Here is a 19,983-nt window from a genome sequence, read left to right as displayed (position 1 = left end):
ATTCAACAAGCTCAAGCATGTAACAATACCTGAAAGTTGTGCTCTAATAGGGAGAAACTTAAAATGAATAATGAGCAGATTAAACTCCATATTCAAATTTATTTCTTTATTAAATGTCCCTTTGTGTTTAAATCAGGTCTCAAAATAATGATGTAACATTTGGGGGAAAATATGCAGCCCAGTAATCCAGCTGCAGAAGCCAAAATGGAGAAAATCTCCACAGCCACCATATATTTGCCCTTCGTACTCAAGTAGGTTGGAACAAATGATATCCAGACACTACAGAAGACCAACATGCTAAAGGTGATAAATTTGGCTTCATTAAAGCTGTCAGGTAACTTCCTGGCAAAAAAGGCCACTGTGAAGCTAATAGAAGCCAAGAACCCCATAAAGCTAAGGACAAGGTAAAACATGGTGGCTGAACCTTCATTGCATTCCAGAACAATTTCTTCAGCCATGGAGTGCATGTCAGAATCTGGGAATGGAGGAGAAATTGCCAGCCACACTAAACAGATCAGGAGTTGACTCAAGGAGCAAGAAAGGACAATAGAAATAGCCATCCTTTTCCCCACCCATTTCCGCATTTTTGAGCCTGGCTTTGTGGCCATGAAAGCAAAAACAACTATGGTTGTTTTACCCAAAATACAAGAAAGGGCTATGGAGAAAATGATACCAAAAGCAGTTTGTCTCATGAGACATTTCACTTGGTCAGGTTGCCCAATGAAGAGGAAAGCACAAAGGAAGGAGAGCAGAAGGGCAATGAGAAGGGTATAAGTGAGGTTCCTGTTGTTGGCTTTGACAATGGGGGTGTCCTGCTTTTTAATGAAGATTCCCAGCACCGCAATGGTGATGACAGAAAAGAAAAGACTAACAGTGGTCAAGGTGAGTCCCAGTGGCTCATTGTAAGACAAGAAAGTTATTTCTTTTAGAATGCATAGAGTTTGAGCCTTGTTTGGATATTGATCTTCTGGACATTGGAAGCAATCAACTGCATCTGGAAAAAGAAAACATCATGGCCAATTTCCCGAAATACTCAGATAGTGGGATTGAGAATTAATTAACAGGGTTTATTTATTTATTTAAAATTTATATGGCTGCCCATTCATTCTCAGTGACTCTGGGCAGCTTAAAGACAATAAAAAGTCCAATATGAATGAATTAAAAACAGAAACCCACATACATCGGCAACAACACACTTCAAATGAGCCTCTTTAAGGACTCCATCCTAGTCTGGGTTCCCCAGGTCCGTTGGTGGAACCATGTTTTTAGGGCCTTTCAAATGAGTGTCAAACTGGGGGCCAGTCTCATTTCTGTGTGGATGATCTTTCAAGGGGAGGGGGCCATCACAGAGAAGGCCCCTTTTCTCGTTCCCACCAGATATACTTTCTTAGTACATGGATTCATTTTATTAAGTAATGGCTGCTTATATTTAGTGCGTTTTTGTAAATAGGCCAGATCTTCTGAAATTTATTTCTGGTTGGTTGTACGGACTCTCTTATTGTAAAATCAAATAATGAATTGAATAACAATATTTTTATCATTAAGGTATTTCCTAAACAAAGTGAAAAAACATGTTTAGTTTTTGGAGGAGGGGAGAAATATATATTTCATGGTATTTTATTTTAGGAATTAAGCTCCTAAAACCAGCAAATGGATCCCAGTTTTATCTTTTTCCACTTTTACACACAGACATCAACGGAAGATCTGTCATCTTACAAAATAAGCATTAATCAGAAGTCATAATTTGGAGAAAAAAATAGAACAAATCAAATTGGATATTTATTTTTAGATGCTGTGAAATATCTTTTCACTTTTAATATTTATGTAGCAATATCATTGACTTGGTCACCAGATTAGACAATTACAGGAGGTTTTAAATATTAGCATTTTGTATCACAGTTAAGAAGACTGAATAACTTAGTCTTGCACAAGACAACTCTTACCCATCTGGTTTGAAATTTTCCCTTTTGCACATGGAAGGCAATTGTAACAGCAAAATGGCTTCCCTTCTATTTTCATCTTCCTGTAGCCTGGACAGCAACTGTCATTGCACAAAGAAAGAGGTTGAACCTATCAAGAAATGAAAGCAACATTTACTATAACTTGTTACTACAACATCCATCCACCCACCCACCCAACCAAACATCCAACCATCCAACCAGTACAGTTTTGATTTTTGTATTCAGCATTTCATTATTCCTTGATTGATTCATTTTGTTTTAAAGCATCATTTCATCATTCTACTCCTGAATGCTACCTACACCATTGTTCCTTCATCTTTGCAGTTTTCAACCAGACAACGTGAAGGACAAGGTCAATTCAAATTTATAATTTCAAAAGCAAGAATGGAAGGGAAACAATGTACAGGTAGTCCTCAATTTACAATGGTTCATTTAATGGCCATTTAAAGTTACATTGGCACTGAAAAAAGAGACTTATGACCATTTTTCAATTATAACCTTTGTAGCATCCCATGACCATGTGATAAAAATTTAGATGCTTGGCAACTGGTTTGTACTTATGACCATTGCTGTGTCCCAAGGTCATGTGATCACCTTTTGCAATCTTTTGACAAGCAAAGTCAATGGGGAAGCCAGATTCGCATAACAGCCAAGTTACTAATTTGTCAATTGCTGTGATACACTTAATGACTCTGGCAAGGAAAGTCATAAAATGGGGCAAAAGTCATTTAACAAATGTCTCACCTAACCACAGAAATTTTGGGCTCAATTGTGATAGTAAGTCGAGGACTATTTGTCCACAAGTTGAAATCTGAGAGGAGATACCTGGTTAAACATGGCAGGCCAAATGATGTCTTGTGCAGAAATGGTAAACCGCTTATCTGGAGAAGCAGGTGGGTCAATTTTTCCAACTTTGACTTTAGCAAATGTCTCGTTTGGGAATGTGACCCAGTTGATAATGTCAAATCCAGTCTCTAGATCCCCATTTTCATTAAAAGAAATTTTCTCTCCTGCAGTGTTATTAAATGAGATGGTTCTCAAATAGTGATGGAGCTAAACAGAAGCAAAGAATGACAATTAATGGAAAAAGTAATAAACAGAAAAAAAGAAAAAGAAAGGTAGGTAGGTAGGTAGGTAGGGTAGGGTAGGTAGGTAGGTAGGTAGGTAGGTAGGTAGATGATAGTTAGATAGATAGATAGATAGATAGATAGATAGATAGATAGATAGATAGATAGGTAGGTAGGTAGATAGATAGATAGTATTCAGTTTGGGATATTGATTTCATAGGATGTGCTTCATTAATATAATTATTGTTCCTCCATCCCATTCATATTTCTTCTCTGCCACAGACATTTTGAACTTCTGCCAATCATGCCAGTGCTGCTGCATCTCAACTTTTCTTTCCTATTGTTGTAGCATTTTTATCTATTCACAACCACAAAAGTTTCTCTAAGTCACTAAGTGATGGGGAAAATGTTTTGGCAGGAGACTGAAAATTATCCCCAATGCAGTCAATGAGAACACTTCACTGTTCTCATTGACTGTGTTACATAACAGCTCATTGCATCATACAAAAGAGCAGTGGGAAATGTTCATTCATTTTTTTTTTTACCTGCCATACTTTTTGAGTCAACAATGTTTCTCTCCCAACTTCTGTCCTTGCTCTGTGTTTGGACTTGGGGGAAAGCATGGCTTGTAAAGCATGTGCCACACCATAGACTGCATTATAGATGCTGTAACTCTGCCCAGTCAGGATGGTGTCAAACACAGACCTAGGTAAATTCTCTAACTTCTCTTCTCCAGTGCACATCGTTCCAGTGTCTTCATCTAAATTATCTTTAGGAAAAGAACATTCAAAAGCCTGTTCCCAAAACACTCTCATTAAATGGTCTTCCTCTACTGAAGTTGGCTTTATCATCTGAAGGAATTTATCGAATCCAGAAATCTCCTTGGAAGAAATTGCAAAAGTTATAACACCATGGAACACTTCCATACCCCTGGTTTTTTGAAAGGGAAGGGATGTAAACTCCATCTGGGCTGGCATTATCCAAACTTTATCTTTTCTCTCGATGGGCATCTCTTCCAATTCTGTAAAATAGGGCAACATTCTAAAAATGACAGTGACCTGGTTTTCACAATAGAGGATAATGACGTTGGCAGTGCTCTTCATGATAATCATATACATTTTACCAAAGTCTTGAAATGCTCCTGCAATATCATCAGCAAATGTTTCCTTGGCCATCTCTTCCATGAAGTCAAAGCAGATACCTTTCTGGGAATATAAAGGAATAGCATTTTGTATGAATCTCTCTCCACTCCTATCAGGTTGGGAAATCAGTCCAATCCATAACCACCTAAAATACAATAGCAACTGGAGAATACCCATGATTTGTTGGTCAACATTTGGGAAAAAACGATGAAAGAAAGCACCTTGTATCTTGCCAACTATCAATGGGGAAGATCCGTATGTGAGCTAGACATAGGAGAAAAAAGGACCATGGTTTCCCAACTTGAAATATTTTTTTAAAAAAAATATTTGCTTAATTTACAGTCTTTGTTACAAATATTAATATAAGTGTAATCATGTTCAGAAACAATTTCAGAAATTATTGTACTAGAAACACAAATTTGGAGCCCTTAGAAATGAGGTGAGCTAGATATAGAAGAAAAAATGACCATGGTTTCCCAACATGAAATATTTATTATTATTATTATTATTATTATTATTATTATTATTATTGTTGTTGTTATTATTATTATTATTATTATTATTATTATTATTATTATTGTCATCGTTGTCATTGTCATTGTCATTGTCATTGTTGTTATTTCTGTCCTTAATTTACTGTCTTTGTTACAAATATTAATGTAAGTGTAATCATGTTCAGAAACAAATTCAGAATTTGATATAGAATATGGAAAATGGACCACAAATTTTAAGGATTAAATGTGATTGGTCCTGATTAAGGAAAAAAATCCATCCCCACATTTCCCTAGTCTTTTCCTCATAGGAAATGGAAAGAAAATGGGATCAATGAAGTCATGATGGTATGAAGATAAAATTGGATGAGCAATGTAAGAACATGGTTTTGCTTTGATATGCACCATAACCCTCCTCTAGATTTGCATAGTTCATACCTCATAATTTTTATTCTTTATTGGCCAAGTGTGATTGAACACAGAAGGAATTTGTGTCCGATGCACAAGCTCTCAGTGTACATACAAACAACAAACGTTAAGTCATAGATCATAAGATACAATCATAAGATATAAACAAATGATAAATCATAAGATACCAATAGAAGAAGATAGTAGGAAAGATAAGAGGATGAGAAAGATGAGAAAGATAATAGCAATACAGCCCTACTACATGGGTAAATATCTTTACACGTAAATAGTGCTGTGGGCATTAGGTGTTTAGCAGAGTGATGACAATAGGGAAAAGGCTATCTTTGTGTCTGATTGTTTTGGCAGGCAGTGTCCTGTAGCAGTGTCCTGAGGATAGAAGTTGAAATAGTTTACGTCCAGAATGTGAGGGGTCTGTAGATATTTTCTCAGTCCATCCTCCTGATCTGTGCAATATACAGGTCCTCAATGGAACACAGGATGGTTGCAATTGGTTTTTTCTGCAATTCTAACTATCCATTGAAGTCTGTACCTGCCCTGTTTGGTTTCTGTGACAACCAAATGAATGGGCATCCTCAACTATATTTATAAAAGCCAAATACCACTCACTCATCATGAAATCTCCAGAACTGTAAAGCCTACAAACTTGAAACTTGGCACATATGTTCTTCTTGGCTTCTAGGTGCTTGCTAAGAAAGGCTTTTTCGAAATGACCATCAGATCATTAGTATATATTTATAATATATTTCTTATATTAACATGCTCTGATGCTAAGGAGTTAGATGCTCTACTCCCCCTCCCCACCTGAAAAGAACTCTGTTCCAACTGCAAGTTGCTTTATATCAACACGCTCTGATGCTACCCCTTTGCTAAACTGGGTGTGGGCATGGCCAGTTCGTGACTCATCCAGCCTGCAGGCTGGGAGTTTAGACATTCCACTCCCCCTCCCCACCTGAAAAGAACTCTGTTCCAACTGCCAGTTGCCTTTTATTAACACACTCTAATGCTAAGGAGTTACACATTCTACATAAATTTTCAAGCTTTAAGTGTCAATTTATCAAGCCCGATCACATAGTTTCATAGCAAAGCATGGGTATCCAGCTACTAGTAGTTGATATAATCCAATCTGTAGTCCAAGTTAAAGAATGGCAATAATATCATAGTATTATTTGATATTGCCAGGCTATCTGTTCTGTCCCCATCTCATACACGCACACAAACAGTCAGCCAGGAGTTAATAAAACCAGCAGTCAGGAATTCCTTGGAGATAACAGAATTGGCAGCAACCCAGTAGCTGCCTGCCAAAGACTTTACTCACAAAGGGAGGTTTTTCTCCTCTCCCGATACACCAAAATAAGTCCACAAAGCCAAAGAATTGTCAAGTCCAATCCATAATAAATCCAAGGAGGGCATATAACGAAGTTCCAGAAACGCAGTATGACTTGCTAGCTTTTCAGTTTTGTCCGTGACAAGGCCTGAATGGCCACCACACCCCCTTTTATCGCCTGTGGGGTGTGGTCCAGTGACTCAGCTTAATCTCTGGCATGCCTCTTTCTCTGCTGCACGCGCTTATCTTTCTGACGCTGTCGGGGATCCAGCCAAGACTCATCTCCGTCACTGACTAACTGCAGCTGCTCGGAAGTGCCTGGCTCCTGGCCTATCTCTTGGCCTTTGGAGGACACCTGAGGCATTGCCAGAGAGGAGGGTCCTAGAGAGGGAGGCCTTGCCAACTCCTCTCCTTCACTTTCGAAGTCTTCTCCCTCTGAAAAGACAGGCTCGGGGGTCGGAGTCACAACTCTACCTCATTCTTTCACATTTTGCACACTTGTAAATTTAACCTTTGGTCTTTTATTTAACTAAATCAAACTAGTATTGATATATACCAATATGCCTTATATTGATATATACCAATATGCCTGCAAACCATGGATATAGGTTTCAATCCAACAAGTACTGGAAGGGCATAGGGAATTAGTTTTCTCCTTTTCATTTTAGTTATTTCATATTTTGGTAACATATCTTCCTTTCCATTATGTTTTATCTGAATTCCAGAAGCAAGTATGCTACAAGTCAAGTACTTTCGCTCCTTACTTTCCAAAAGGACTAAAAAATATCCAGTTTCAAAGGTCCAAGGCCAGACCTGGGTAGAACTGAAGCAAGAATGCTCTGGAACCATAAAGCAAAAAAACCCCTTAAATCAGGCCGGAGCCTCGGTACTCAGTGAATGCGAGTCGAATGAGTCTGTTGGAAAGTCAGTGCTGGGAGCATCTGCCTCCCAGCTTGCTTTATCAGCAAGGGTCCATGCCCTCCAGCTGGCTGGACATGCCCCTGCCCTGTAGCCACTATTTGGCAAATGTCAGAGATCCCTGGAAGTGCTAGGTGACATCTGCACAGGGCGCTCGAGGAATGGCATCTGGAACCTCTTTTGGCTTCAGCAACACTCGTCACTGATCACCAGCAAGCTCATCTGGTGAACGGGTGGGACATGGCCTCCCGGCCGCCCGACAAGCAAGTTGTCGGTGCAACCAGAAGCAGCCCGGACACATGATGAACAGATGGTCAGCACAGCTGGAAGTAGCCGCTGCTGCCATAGCCTTGCTTGCTGCTCGCTTCACTCAGCCATCCACCCACCTGCCAGGTATGGAGGACTGGGGTTCAACAGGTGGCTACACTCTACCAGAGGTGCACCTGGAAGATAGTAAACACAGGCATTAGATACGGCAACCTGGCATGCAGGACCAGCAATTTCCCCCATCCAGGTTTGTGGGGATACCATTGGTGGAAGCTGTGTGGCTCCCTTTGTCCACCACCCATGAAGTGTCTGTGGAGGGATATCCTTTCCACTGTACCAGGTATTGTAGCTTGCTCCTATGAGTCAGGAATCCAACGCCCAGTCAATTTTGTAATAGTGCCCTGCCATAAGACCCGGCAGTGGACTCTTCCACTGGCTTTAGCAGGCTGCTGTGGAACATTGGGTGAACCCGGCTCAATAACCAGGGAAGTTTCAGTTCTACGGTAACTGGATTGATCACCCTAACAATTGGAAAATGGCCCAGATATTTTGGGCCCAGTTTCTTGCTAGGTACTTTTAATCTTAGATATTTCTTTGTGAGATTATACCCAGCCTCCCACCTGGAACGGCTTGTGGGGAGCCCATTTTTTGTTGGCCTGAGCCTAATGGATCTCAGCCACTTTCTTTAGCACCACTTTCACAGTTCTCCATACTCCTTTTATAGAGTTGCCAGGTGTCCACTATTTGAGCAGACAGTCCACTTTTTTCACATTATGTTCACTATTTTTTTTCACAAAACAGTGGACATTTTTTTAATTCAAAAGCTTTATGATGAAATGGTATGTAATCTAAAGCTGTACAGTCTAAGAGAATAAGGATAGGAGAATCGCGTTTTGTCTTTTTTTTCATAAGTTAGAATGAAAGAGCCAGCTCCGAGTTTACTGAAACTGTTCCAGTATTGCGCATCAATTCCGGTATCAAATGCAAATGTTGAACGAATTTTCAGCGTCACGGGGAAATTTGTGGACTGACGAACGTAACCAACTGCTTGTACCATCAGTTCGAAGTGAACTTTGTATATTTTTTAATATTTCTCAACGTTGTACTGAAATTAAAGAATTATTCCTTAAACACAAAGAATTGATCAAAGCTGCACAGTCAAATAAAAAATACAGACGACAGCAAAGTAAAATGTAATTTAATATTTTACATATTATTATAATATATTTGATGTTTTGAATTTTAAGTAAAGTTTTGAAGTGATTATTTTAATATGTGTTAAAATGTTTGTAAGAAAATATATAATTTAATTGTATTTTTTTTTACTACTTAACACCCCCCCCCGGCTTGTCCGCTATTTTTTGGAAGCAGACCTGGCAACCCTATCCTTTTATCATCCCCATCTGCTCCTTTGAACTACTAGGGGCAGGAGGGTGCTTGAGTTACTCAGTCCACCCTATTAAGTCCACCTTATTAACTACCCAGAACAGGGTAAAACTGGTACTGTTGTGTAATGCATTATTATATGCAACCTCCACAAATCACAGGATTTTGCCCAGTTTGCTGATAGGTGACGTAACACCTAAGATACTGTTCCACCATGGCATTTGCTCTTTCTTCCACATCATTTGTGCTTGGTGGAATGCTGAGCTAAGGCCTTGGGAGGAACCGATCAGGTGAACAAACTCCTGCCAAAACTTTGCGGTATACTACACCCCCCCAGTCCAAGATGATCCACGGTGGAACCCCATGGAGGTGGTAGACATGTAGAATAAACAGTTTAGCTGAGGGTAAGCCAGGACATGGCACAAAATGTTTGGATGTAGCTCCACTCCCCTTCCTCATCATCTGTCATATGTCTCTCCTGCCACTCAGTCAAATGTGACTGGGAATCAAAGGAGTCTGTCAGAAAGTCAGTGCTGGGAGTGTCCACCTCCCAGTGTGCTTTATCGGCAAGGGTCCACGATCTCCAGCTGGCTGGACGTGCCCCTGCCTTGTGCCCACCATCCGGCAAACATCTGAGGTCCCTGGAAACGCTGGGTGACATCTGCACATAGCGCCCAAGGAGTGGCATCCAGATCCTCTGTCAGCCAGGGCAGCAGTCGTCGCCAATCGCCAGCAAGGTCAGCTGGTGAGCGGGTGGGATGTGGCCTCCTGGCCACCTGATGAGCAGGTGGTCGGTGCAACCAGAAGCAGCCCGGGCACCCAACAAAGAGATGGTCGGCGCAGCCAGAGGTAGCAACCGCTGCTAAAGCTTTGCTTGCCACTCACTTCACTCAGCCATCCGTCTACACCCCCAAGGTATGGCGAACCCCAAACTGGGGTTTGACATCCAGCTCCTGAGCAACCAATATTGTGTGATCTGAAAAGCAAGTATTGCTAAATCTTTGGAAAGTTAATTTGAGGGAAGCAGAAGTACCGTCTTTTGTTTAAAGAGACATAAGTCAATAATTTTGGGTCTCAAACATCTACAGTCCTACCATATTCAATTTGCCATAGAAAACCTCCTAACACATTCTAGCTAGTGGAACTGACTATGCCTACTTAAGAATTATTAATCAATTGATTATTCTGATTTTAGGAGGAGGAGAAATTTGTCTAATATTAGAAGATTCTGTGTTTATCAAATGTTAGTAAATATCAGCAAGAATATGTAATATGCATTGTAATAAATCAGCTATTTCTCTTTTAGTTCTGGTCTTTTTCTTAAATACCCTCATGCTTTTCAGGGTATTTAAAACAGGATGTGTTTGAGTGTGATATAAGGGAATTCACTTTAACTCATGCATAGGGCGTTTATATTAATTTTATGTGTAGTTTTCATTCATTTTTACATCATTTCATTTTTTTAATGATTCAAATTACCATGAATAATATTCATGGAAGGAAGGAAGGAAGGAAGGAAGGAAGGAAGGAAGGAAGGAAGGAAGGAAGGAAGGAAGGAAGGAAGGAAGGAAGGAAATATAAAAATCATGATAACTATTCCATTACTTAATCAGGTCCATGGCTCCTTAATATTATTACTAAAACATGGTGGGAAAATGTATTGATGAAAATGTATTGGTGCTTCTATTCATCGTGTTTGTAAATAAGTCAAGAAAACCTAGTACAACTTCCGGTTTGCTCCTCGTCGCTGCCAGACGGTCCCTCGGGACCGCCAGCCCCATCGCCTGTAAAGAGCTGCCTTTACAACGGAAAGGCGGCTCGAAAAACTCCATTTCCATGAGGAAATGTGAGATAGAGCCGGCGAGGGCAGGTAGAGCTCTCTGCGAAGCCCCAAAAGTTTTTTTTTTACTTTTGGAGACGAAGCAGATGAGGCTCCCTATTTCCCCCGCTGCCGCTCCGGGCTTTGGGAGACCTCTGCCTTTCTGCAGAGCCAGGCGACGAGAACAAGCCTATTAAAGAAAACTAACAGATTAATTAAAGAGGATGAGATCTGGACCTGTGACCCTGAATCGCAAGTATTTTCATTTATTTTACAAAAGTTACTGAAGAAGGAAAAAAGAATTTTTAAAATGGCGACTGTCGAGGCTTGAGAAGGGGCTGAAAGGGAAAGTCCTTCCATTTCTTAATAAGCTACAAAGTAGAGAAATAAACATTGCTGGCTACAACTGAAGAAAAAGTTCTACTTTTATGTCTTCTTTTTCCTGGAGATTTGATATTGATCTTGTTTGGAAAGAAGCTTTTTTTTTTCTCTTTCTTTGCTTTTCTTTTCTTTTTTAAGAGAGTTTGTCTGTGTGAGAGTCTGTCTCTGCCTAGAGATGTGGTGATTTATTTTACAGATAAAGAAATAAGAAATAATATTGTGCAAAAATCTTTTAATTCTACTTTGCAATTGTTTGGAAGAAAGATATGGATATATAAAGAGTTACCGCCTAAGATGTTATTGGAAAGAAAGAAATTTGGTTTTCTGGTGACTGAACTTAAAAAACGAAATATTTTATTTAGGTGGGATGCGCCAGTTGGTATAATATTGAGATATCAAGGAGAAAGATACCAATTAAATACTATTGAAAAAGCGGAAGAATTTCACCAAAAAAATTTGAAAATGAGTTCAACATTTTTATGCACAATACAAGATAAGCAGAAGGAGTTGGAAATAAAGGAAAAATATTGAGTTACAGAGGTTTCTGTAGTTGAATTGCCTTTGGATTCTTTAGATACCTCAGCTGGATTATCTATAAATAAGAGAGATGTGGCATTGGACTCTAACGTGATGATTCATCAAGTTACAGACAAGCATGGAAATCAATTAGTTGATACACAATTTATAGAAAAGAAACATGAGTCACAAAAGCAAAACCAACAAGATCAAGTTATAAATCAGAACGAAAACCGATCAGTCGACATACAATTCGTAGAAAGGAAATTAGGATGGAGATCAAACCCACAAAAAGTCAAGAAAAAAAGAAATAGATCTCACAAAAATAAAAATTTCTAAATTAGGCAACAGTGAAGCCAGTTATTTAAAAGAAGACTGAATACAAGAAAAGATAGTTGAGGCGAAGTATTGGTTAATATTATCCAGAGGAGAGTGACAGACCTCTGCAATGCTATAATTTTGGGATGTGAAAATGGCCTTAAATTGTTGGATTGGAATTATCTATTTTGGATTTTTTTTTTTTGATAAATATATTATGTTTATGCTGAGCTACATGGCAAGAGAGCTATCCTGGGGCATGCAGAAGATCTGGTTGTCACCCCATTATGACGGTGGGAATTAATAATCTTGAAGAAAACCACTATTACAGATATTATATGGAATACAATTATAATGTCACTCGGGTGGTTGTTTTCTTTTTTTATATACATGAAGATATTTATTATTGATGGGGACAGATGATAACTGAAGATTTTGAACATTCTGTTGCAATCAGGATGTTACGTTACCCTAATATGGGTGATGGAGTTAATCCAGTGGAAAGACATCAAAGAAGACATTATATGGATTATAAATTTAAAGTTATTGATTTTATCTATATAAGGGAATATTTTTTTAGTAGGGTGGGCAGAAGAATAAAGATATTAAGAATTGTTATGTATGGTAATTTTGTAGGAAAGTGGGTGGAGACAGGCTAGTTTATTGATTGTTTAGTTTAAGAAAAGGGATGTTTAAGAGATATATTTATGGGAGTGGAGGAAATGGATAGACTATGAGCTGAATAAATGTTAAATTAGGATTTATTATATAGTTTTATAATGGAAGGCTGCTTTGAAATGTTATATTAATATACACAAAAGATTAAATGTTAAATTAGGATTTATTATATAGTCTTAAAGTGGAAGGTTGTTTTGAAATGTAATATTAATATATAGATATATGTATGGGGGAGGAGAAAAAGGGCAGATTATTGCTAAATTGGGAGTTATAATAATATTATTATGCTAAATCAGAAGTTATTATACAATGTTATAGTAGAATGTTATTTTGAAATGTATAGTAAAAGGGGGATGTAATAATATTATTAGAAAGAAAGGGTCAGTATTAGGGGGATGGAGTAAGGGGATGGTAAAGTATTATATAATCTGTTATGAATCTGGATCTTACTTTGAAGAAGTCACAGGGGGAGGGGTGGTGAGGGGGGGTTAGGGAGGAGGGGGGAGAAAAAAGGGGGAAAATTTTGTATTTGAAAAACTTTTTCAATAATAATAAAAAAAAAGAAAATCTAGTACACTAATTGGTTTGAATTCAGATTGGGGAACCCACCAAGCACAGTGTCTAAAATTATTCATCTCTTCTGCAAACACATGGTTTGTTGTTCCTCGTTCTTTGGATTGTCACTTTATTTCCAAACCACAAAAAAATAATAAAAAAAAAGTTAGTTTACAGTATTTGTTGTATTTTTATAAACATAAATTTGTAAAAGAAAAAAAAAAGATAGTTTAAGACCTCTTACTGTAACCTTACAATAAAAGTATTATTAGGTCTGTAAGAGGTCCGTAAAGGGGGCATGCATAAGCGCATCAGCGTGCCTACCGTCCCTCTCTTACTGTCCCCATTTAACTGTATTTACTTCCTTTTTTTCATGCTCATGCTCATGTTCATACTTATTCCTGCTACCTTGTACATGTTTGACAAACAAATAAAATAAATAAATAAATAAAATAATATGCATGATTTTGGTTTTGTACCCTAGACAATTTGGAAGGGTTGACATTAATCTTGCAAGTCTGAAAACACTTTTCCCTCCGGTGCTTTAACTTTCCAGATAATGGGGAGGGGGTCAATTCAGAGATGCTTTCTCAAATAATACTTCTCGTTTAGGCTCAAATTCCCTATATCAGACTTTCTTTATAGGACTGCAGTTGTTCCTCCTGCCTTTCAAGGTTATTCTTACAATATATATTTAGTCCAAGAAAAACAGAAATCTCACCTGGGGCATCTTGTAGACATTCAAGATGTTGGCCATGTAGGGACAGATGTGAGAGTTAGGTCCTGCAATGACAGATAGTGCCCAGTCCTTGTCATCACACTTATAGTTGGGGATGAATCTGCCCCGTGTTGAGAGAAGCTCCATTGAAGCCAAGTAGGTCCAACTCGCCATGAAATAACTATTAGAGATATCAGTACCCAGACTCATGTTGGGTAATATATGATTATTTTCATTGATCTCCTTGACAGCAAAAACCAAGGCAAGGATATGTTGGTAGTTCTGCAGGAAAAATCTGCAATGAAAGATACATTGAGTGGATATAGGCAGGTTGTTATGATTCTTTAATTCACTATAAAACAATTTTCACTAGAAAACAGCTTGCTTGAAGGAAAATAATCATATTAAAACCTATGTCAGCGTCTCACCACAGTTTGGAAATTCATTTATTATGAGATAGCATCGAAGTCTGACAGACGGACAAGACTGACCTTTTGCCCCCCAATCCCTCCCTTTCCGATACCCAATTATCTGCTTCTCATTGGCTATCTTCCAAGTCACTCCACTGACTTCTTGTCTCGTCATTTCACAGGAATGTCTCCCCCCTCCTCATTTCCACGATGACCGGGCTTCAAAGGGATTTAGCAGGCAAAAGTTCAGGGCTTATCTCTCTCCTCTCTATGCCAGCGGTGAGACTCTGACAACCTATATGTAATTCTTATTGCATATTATGTAATTTCTAGTCTTGTAGTTTTATCTTCTTCTGGGTTTGTTTTATGGTGGGTGCAGGCATGAAATATGTGTTTCAACTAAACTGTGAGGACAAATCTTATAAATAACTTTTGTTTTTCTAGGATCGTGATAGACCTTCAGTGGACTTCCTCATCCCAATAAAAGTTACTGATGTTTCTTTATCTGGGTTCCATGCCTGCTCAACAAATAATGCCAAGCGCTACACAGCATAACTGTTCCCTAATATTAAGTGAAAAAATAAAACAATTGACATAGATTTAGCTACAAATAGTGATTTGATAGCACAGCACTAATGAATCATTGAACAGTAACAAAACAAGAAAATTTCAATTTGGATTTTGAATAAAAACAGAAGTGTGACAGTCATCACAAGTGTGTTTGTGTATTTATTTGCCAGGTAAGAAATATCAGTCTGATCAATCTATACTGATTTCAGAATGAAGGAACTAAAAGGCAAGTGATAGAGCAAAGAATCTGTGACACAAATAATAACAATAACTAATTAAATATGGGCAACCTATTTATTAGAGAAAGATATACGGCTAAAGATATGCTACACTTAAGAAGAGAGATCTTTACACGAGCTCATCAACCAGTTCTTCAGATGGATGTCTTCTGAAATCCACTCGATCAGATGGCAGGTAGAACTGAGATATTATCCCAGCTATTATGAAATCTCCTGGCAGAAAATACTTGTGCTGAATGAGAGGAGTTTTCCCCACAGAACATGCTTTAGTACGCAAAATAATGCATGTAATTCCTGACAGTGACATTGACAATATTGCCATCACCACCCTGAAAAATTCCATCTTCTTCAAGAAAACATTTCTCCCTACATATGAACCAGTTCCATCTGCAAGAATGAAACATAAGGAGGGGAATTTAATCAGAATAGCCTGCATAAATATTATATTCTAGTCCTGTAATTAACAGACCCTTTCAAGCTTGAGCTACTTTTTTGTGCTGTGCCTGAGAATTCCTAAAAGAGTTGAGAAGAAGCCACATTAATTATAGGGGAAAGGAATGTTTGTTGAAACTCCTCAGAGACTTTGTGGATTAAGTAGAATGATGATATTAATGGGCTAGGAAACATAAGAGCACATTACTGAAAACTGTAAAAGAGAAAAAGAAGAAAAATTCAAATGAACAAATGCTAGTTCTATAGCTGTAAAGTTTTAATCCTCTGGAACAATAGAACTATCTGATTTTGACCTGTTAGGGAGCACATTAAAACATGATTTTTCCAAAGAGCCAAAGGGAAATTGGCCCATCATGTTATAGGATCCCACTCACCTTTATTTATTCTTTTGAGAGGTCTTTAAGCACTTTGACTATTGTATTTGTAATGCAATTAAATCATGACATTTCTTTTTAGCCTTCCTAATGGAAGCAGGTCTATAAGCCATCCGAACGAAGACAATTGGCGTGTCAGGGACAAGAAGTCAGTAACAAAGGTGGGGTTCAAAAGTACTAAAAAAAAATATTTCATGCTATCTATGAACAAGAATGTGATCTTGTTGCTATCAGGGCAATTTGGCCCAAGATAAGAGTCAATGGGTTTTCATTTGAGGTTGGACTTATGTCTCTTTCATTGGAAAAGGACCCCAGATTGTTTATGCTTTTGACTGCACTCTCACATTAAACGTGGTCATATCCTACATGGTGTTTACTTTCCTGACATGGCTGGGAAGCAAAAAGAAATGGGGAATCCCATATCAATGATCATGTTAACCCTAGTTGAGACAGAACCCCTGGTCCTTTTGGGGGCAAAAGGAAAGAATGAAATTGAAACTCAAAGTAAATATATACATCTCTATTTCTAACTAATTTCTTCTGCATTTTGACTTTGGCCTGGCCAAATGATGCTATCTTCACCTCTCCAATTCTTAGGGTACCCACCTTCACTTTTGATTCTAGTTCTCATTACCTGTAATTTACTAAAATTTCTCTAAATCAAGGAGATTTTGAAACATCCACATCCAACATTTATTATTTAAAAGTAAAATCCATACAGAAATAGAATTTTAGAAAGGAAAATGCATGCCTTGTAATAAACCCTGAATTCACTTCTTGATAGGTTCAGCCACTTTCTGTATGCAATGACAATTGCTATACAGGATACAGAAAGATGAAAATAGAAGGGGACCCATTTTGCTGTTATGGACAATTGCCCACAATTGTACATTCTGAACAATTGGAATTCTAATTTTCTTCTACCTGTTCCTATAAATTAGCACATACTGTGACCATATCTAATCTGGGTCTGCTGGTTTATTATAGCATAGGATTGCAGGGTACATGACTTCTTTTATGTCACTGATAGATGTTAAGATTCAATCTGAATGAGAAGTTGATAACGTTCACAAAAAGGCCCTTAACATGTTGCTCCCTTGCTGCTTTCCATTTTCATATACTGTTTACAAGATTTTAATATTTCATTGATATATCACTCAGAGGCCTCTGTGAATGATATAAGTGGTTTTAAAATATGATAAATAAGCCAATGATTGTGTTTCTGATTACCAAGTATCCGAATTTTAATGACCGTGGAACTGCAATGATAAATGGAGAGAATTATAGCTCAGAATTCTCACTTGCTGAGTTGCAGCACACATCCCTTGATTATGTCAGCATCTATCAGACAAGATTGCTGAACTTTGTTCATAGATCCAGGGGGCTAATGCCTGTGGAAGAGTCTGGATTCAATATCTGGGAATAGTGCATAGTAAATCTATTGAGCTTGAGAAAATGGATCGGTGAGCTCAGCCACCTCCTGTTTAGATCCAAATGTCTGTAAAACCAACAAACATTCTACTCTTCTATATCAACTCAAAGGATTATTTTTTTTATTTTATTTTTAGAATTTTACTTATACATGAATCATAATATATAATATATAACAATATACATAATACAAACAATCAACAAGTGCTCCCCCACCCCTCGGGATCATTCATGCTTCCAAAATTTTAAAGCTTCTTCTGGTAGTGGTATCCCCCTTCCTCCAGAAAACACATATATTAGGAACTGTTTCCAGATTCCATTGAATTCATTTACTTTCATTATGCCCCTCCTTACTTTAATATTACAAGTCAGTTTATCATTTATGGCAATATCCCATACTTCCTTATACTATTCTTCCAAACAATAATCACCTTGTGTCTTCCAGTTCCTAGAAATCATTAACCTTGCTGCGGTCAACAAATTTATTATCAACTCTTTAGTCTCTTTTTTACACTTTATATTTTCCAATAGTGAGAGTAATGCTACCTTTGGTGCCTCTTCTACCTTTATTCCTACAATTTCTTCAATCTCCTTAAACACCATCTTCCACAATTTTTGCACAAATTTACAATCCCACCACATATGTAAATATGTTCCTTTTCCCCCACAACCTCTCCAGCAGTTATCTGAATAGTGCTGATTCATATTGCTTAATCTAACCGGAGTTAAGTACCACCTCCATACCGTTTTGTAATAATTCTCTTTTATTCTTACTGACATATTTCTCAACACTCTTTGTTGCCAAATTCTTTCCCAACTCTGTTGCCCTATTTGTATCTTCAAATTGGTTTCCCATACCACCTTTCCTAAATTTTCCCTCTCCTCTTCCTCCAACAATATTTTATAAATTCCACTCATTAAGCCTTTTATCCCTTTATTTTCTTCCTTTACAGTTTCATTTTTTTCAATTAATTCCTCGAACCTCGTTAACTCTCTACACTCTCCATTTTCTCTTATCCAGTTTTTAGTCCATTGTTCCACTTGGGTGTAATTTAACCAAGACAACCGTTTTCCTCCTAGAACCTCTTCCAATTCCCCATTTGTCCTCATTCCTCCTAACCATTCCCTTAGTTTCATTTTATTTTTCTCTTTTAAAATTTTATTCACTTTATTCTTCAAATTCCCTGGGAACTTTTCCAAGATTACAACCGGTGATAATGGAGAGTTCTTTGGAAGCAGCGTCCCTTTATATTTACTCCAAATTTCCCAATGAAACTTCAGGAGAAGATTGCTTATGCTTTCAGCCCATTTCTTTCCACCTTCCATAAAAAAATATATTTTCCAGCTTCCATTCTAATTTGGTTTTAATTTTAGATTTATCTTCCAACCATTAACTCAAAGGATTATTGTGTTGTGCTGGTTCACCTACTTTCTCTAGGGTGCATTCCAGACAGTGGTGATTGGGGAAGAGATGCTGCCTTTGGCCCCTACTGTGTGGTGTTCTGCAGTGTGAGGTTTCATCAGTACAAAAAAGTGGCATACTATGGGTCTTATTTGCTAGAAAGATGTTTTTGATGGGTTCTAGAGGAAGGAAGGAAGGAAGGAAGGAAGGAAGGAAGGAAGGAAGGAAGGAAGGAAGGAAGGAAGGAAGGAATTAAATTTTATAAATAAATTAATTCATTATTGGATAGTCATTACTGGATATTATCATATCCGTTATTGGATATTATCATATTCTCCAACATATTTGCCCATGTGGTCAAAGTACTGTTATAGGACAAAGTAAAAATATATGATTTCAAGTGACCATTATTGCTTTATTACAAAGAAGCTGATTCAAGTCATGTTTTCGCACATGATAAAAGGAGCAAAATTTGTTGCACCAATCATATTTTACAATTAAAGAGGAAGGAGTCCTGTAACTGATAGACTAACTTCTTTCATTTCCCATATAATTGCTAAAAAGGTTTGCTAAAAATATCAATGGTGAATAAAGTGATTGGTTTGATCAGGTGTAGGAAAAACTTTGCCAGAGGAAAAACACACATAAATCCTACGAAGAAGTAAGAATATATATATATATATATATATATATATATATATATATATATATATATATATATATATATATATATATATATATATGCAAAATACCACTCACACATCATCACAAAATCTCCAGAACAGTAATGCCAACAAACTTGAAATTTGTTCCTTTTGGCTTGTATGTTCCTCTTGGCTTCTAGGTGCTCAGTAAGAAAGGATCTTTTGAAATGACCATCAGATCATTAGTATTTCTTATATTATTATTAACAAGCTCTGATGCTAAGAAGTTAGACGTTTTACTACCCCTCCCCACCTGAAAAGAACTCTGTTCCAACTGCCACTTGGGCATGGGTGTGGCCAGCGTATGACTCATCTGGCCTGTGGGCTGGTAGTTTAGACATTCTACTCCCCACCTGAAAGGGGGAGAAGGGGATAGGAGATAATCATTGGGGCCAGCCTGAGGGAGAGAAGAGGATAAGATAGGAGAGGC

At 37.8% G+C, this 19,983-nt stretch overlaps 1 protein-coding gene across 1 annotated transcript; it reads right to left on the bottom strand.

Moving 5' to 3' along the window:
• Positions 1 to 98: 98 nt before the first annotated feature.
• Positions 99 to 14,159, bottom strand: LOC132711606 (vomeronasal type-2 receptor 26-like). The gene is made up of 5 exons (XM_060690981.2): positions 13,974 to 14,159; positions 3,574 to 4,434; positions 2,787 to 3,014; positions 1,944 to 2,070; positions 99 to 994 (listed from the first exon to the last, which is right to left on the bottom strand). Exons 1-5 carry the CDS (start codon positions 14,142 to 14,144, stop codon positions 99 to 101), a joined length of 2,283 nt encoding a protein of 760 aa, XP_060546964.2. The 5' UTR covers positions 14,145 to 14,159.
• Positions 14,160 to 19,983: the final 5,824 nt, after the last annotated feature.

This window comes from Pantherophis guttatus, chromosome 4, assembly GCF_059756535.1.
Source record: "Pantherophis guttatus breed Tessera chromosome 4, ASM5975653v1, whole genome shotgun sequence".
NCBI lineage: Eukaryota > Metazoa > Chordata > Lepidosauria > Squamata > Colubridae > Pantherophis > Pantherophis guttatus.
This window is presented reverse-complemented; position numbering and strand designations above follow the sequence as displayed.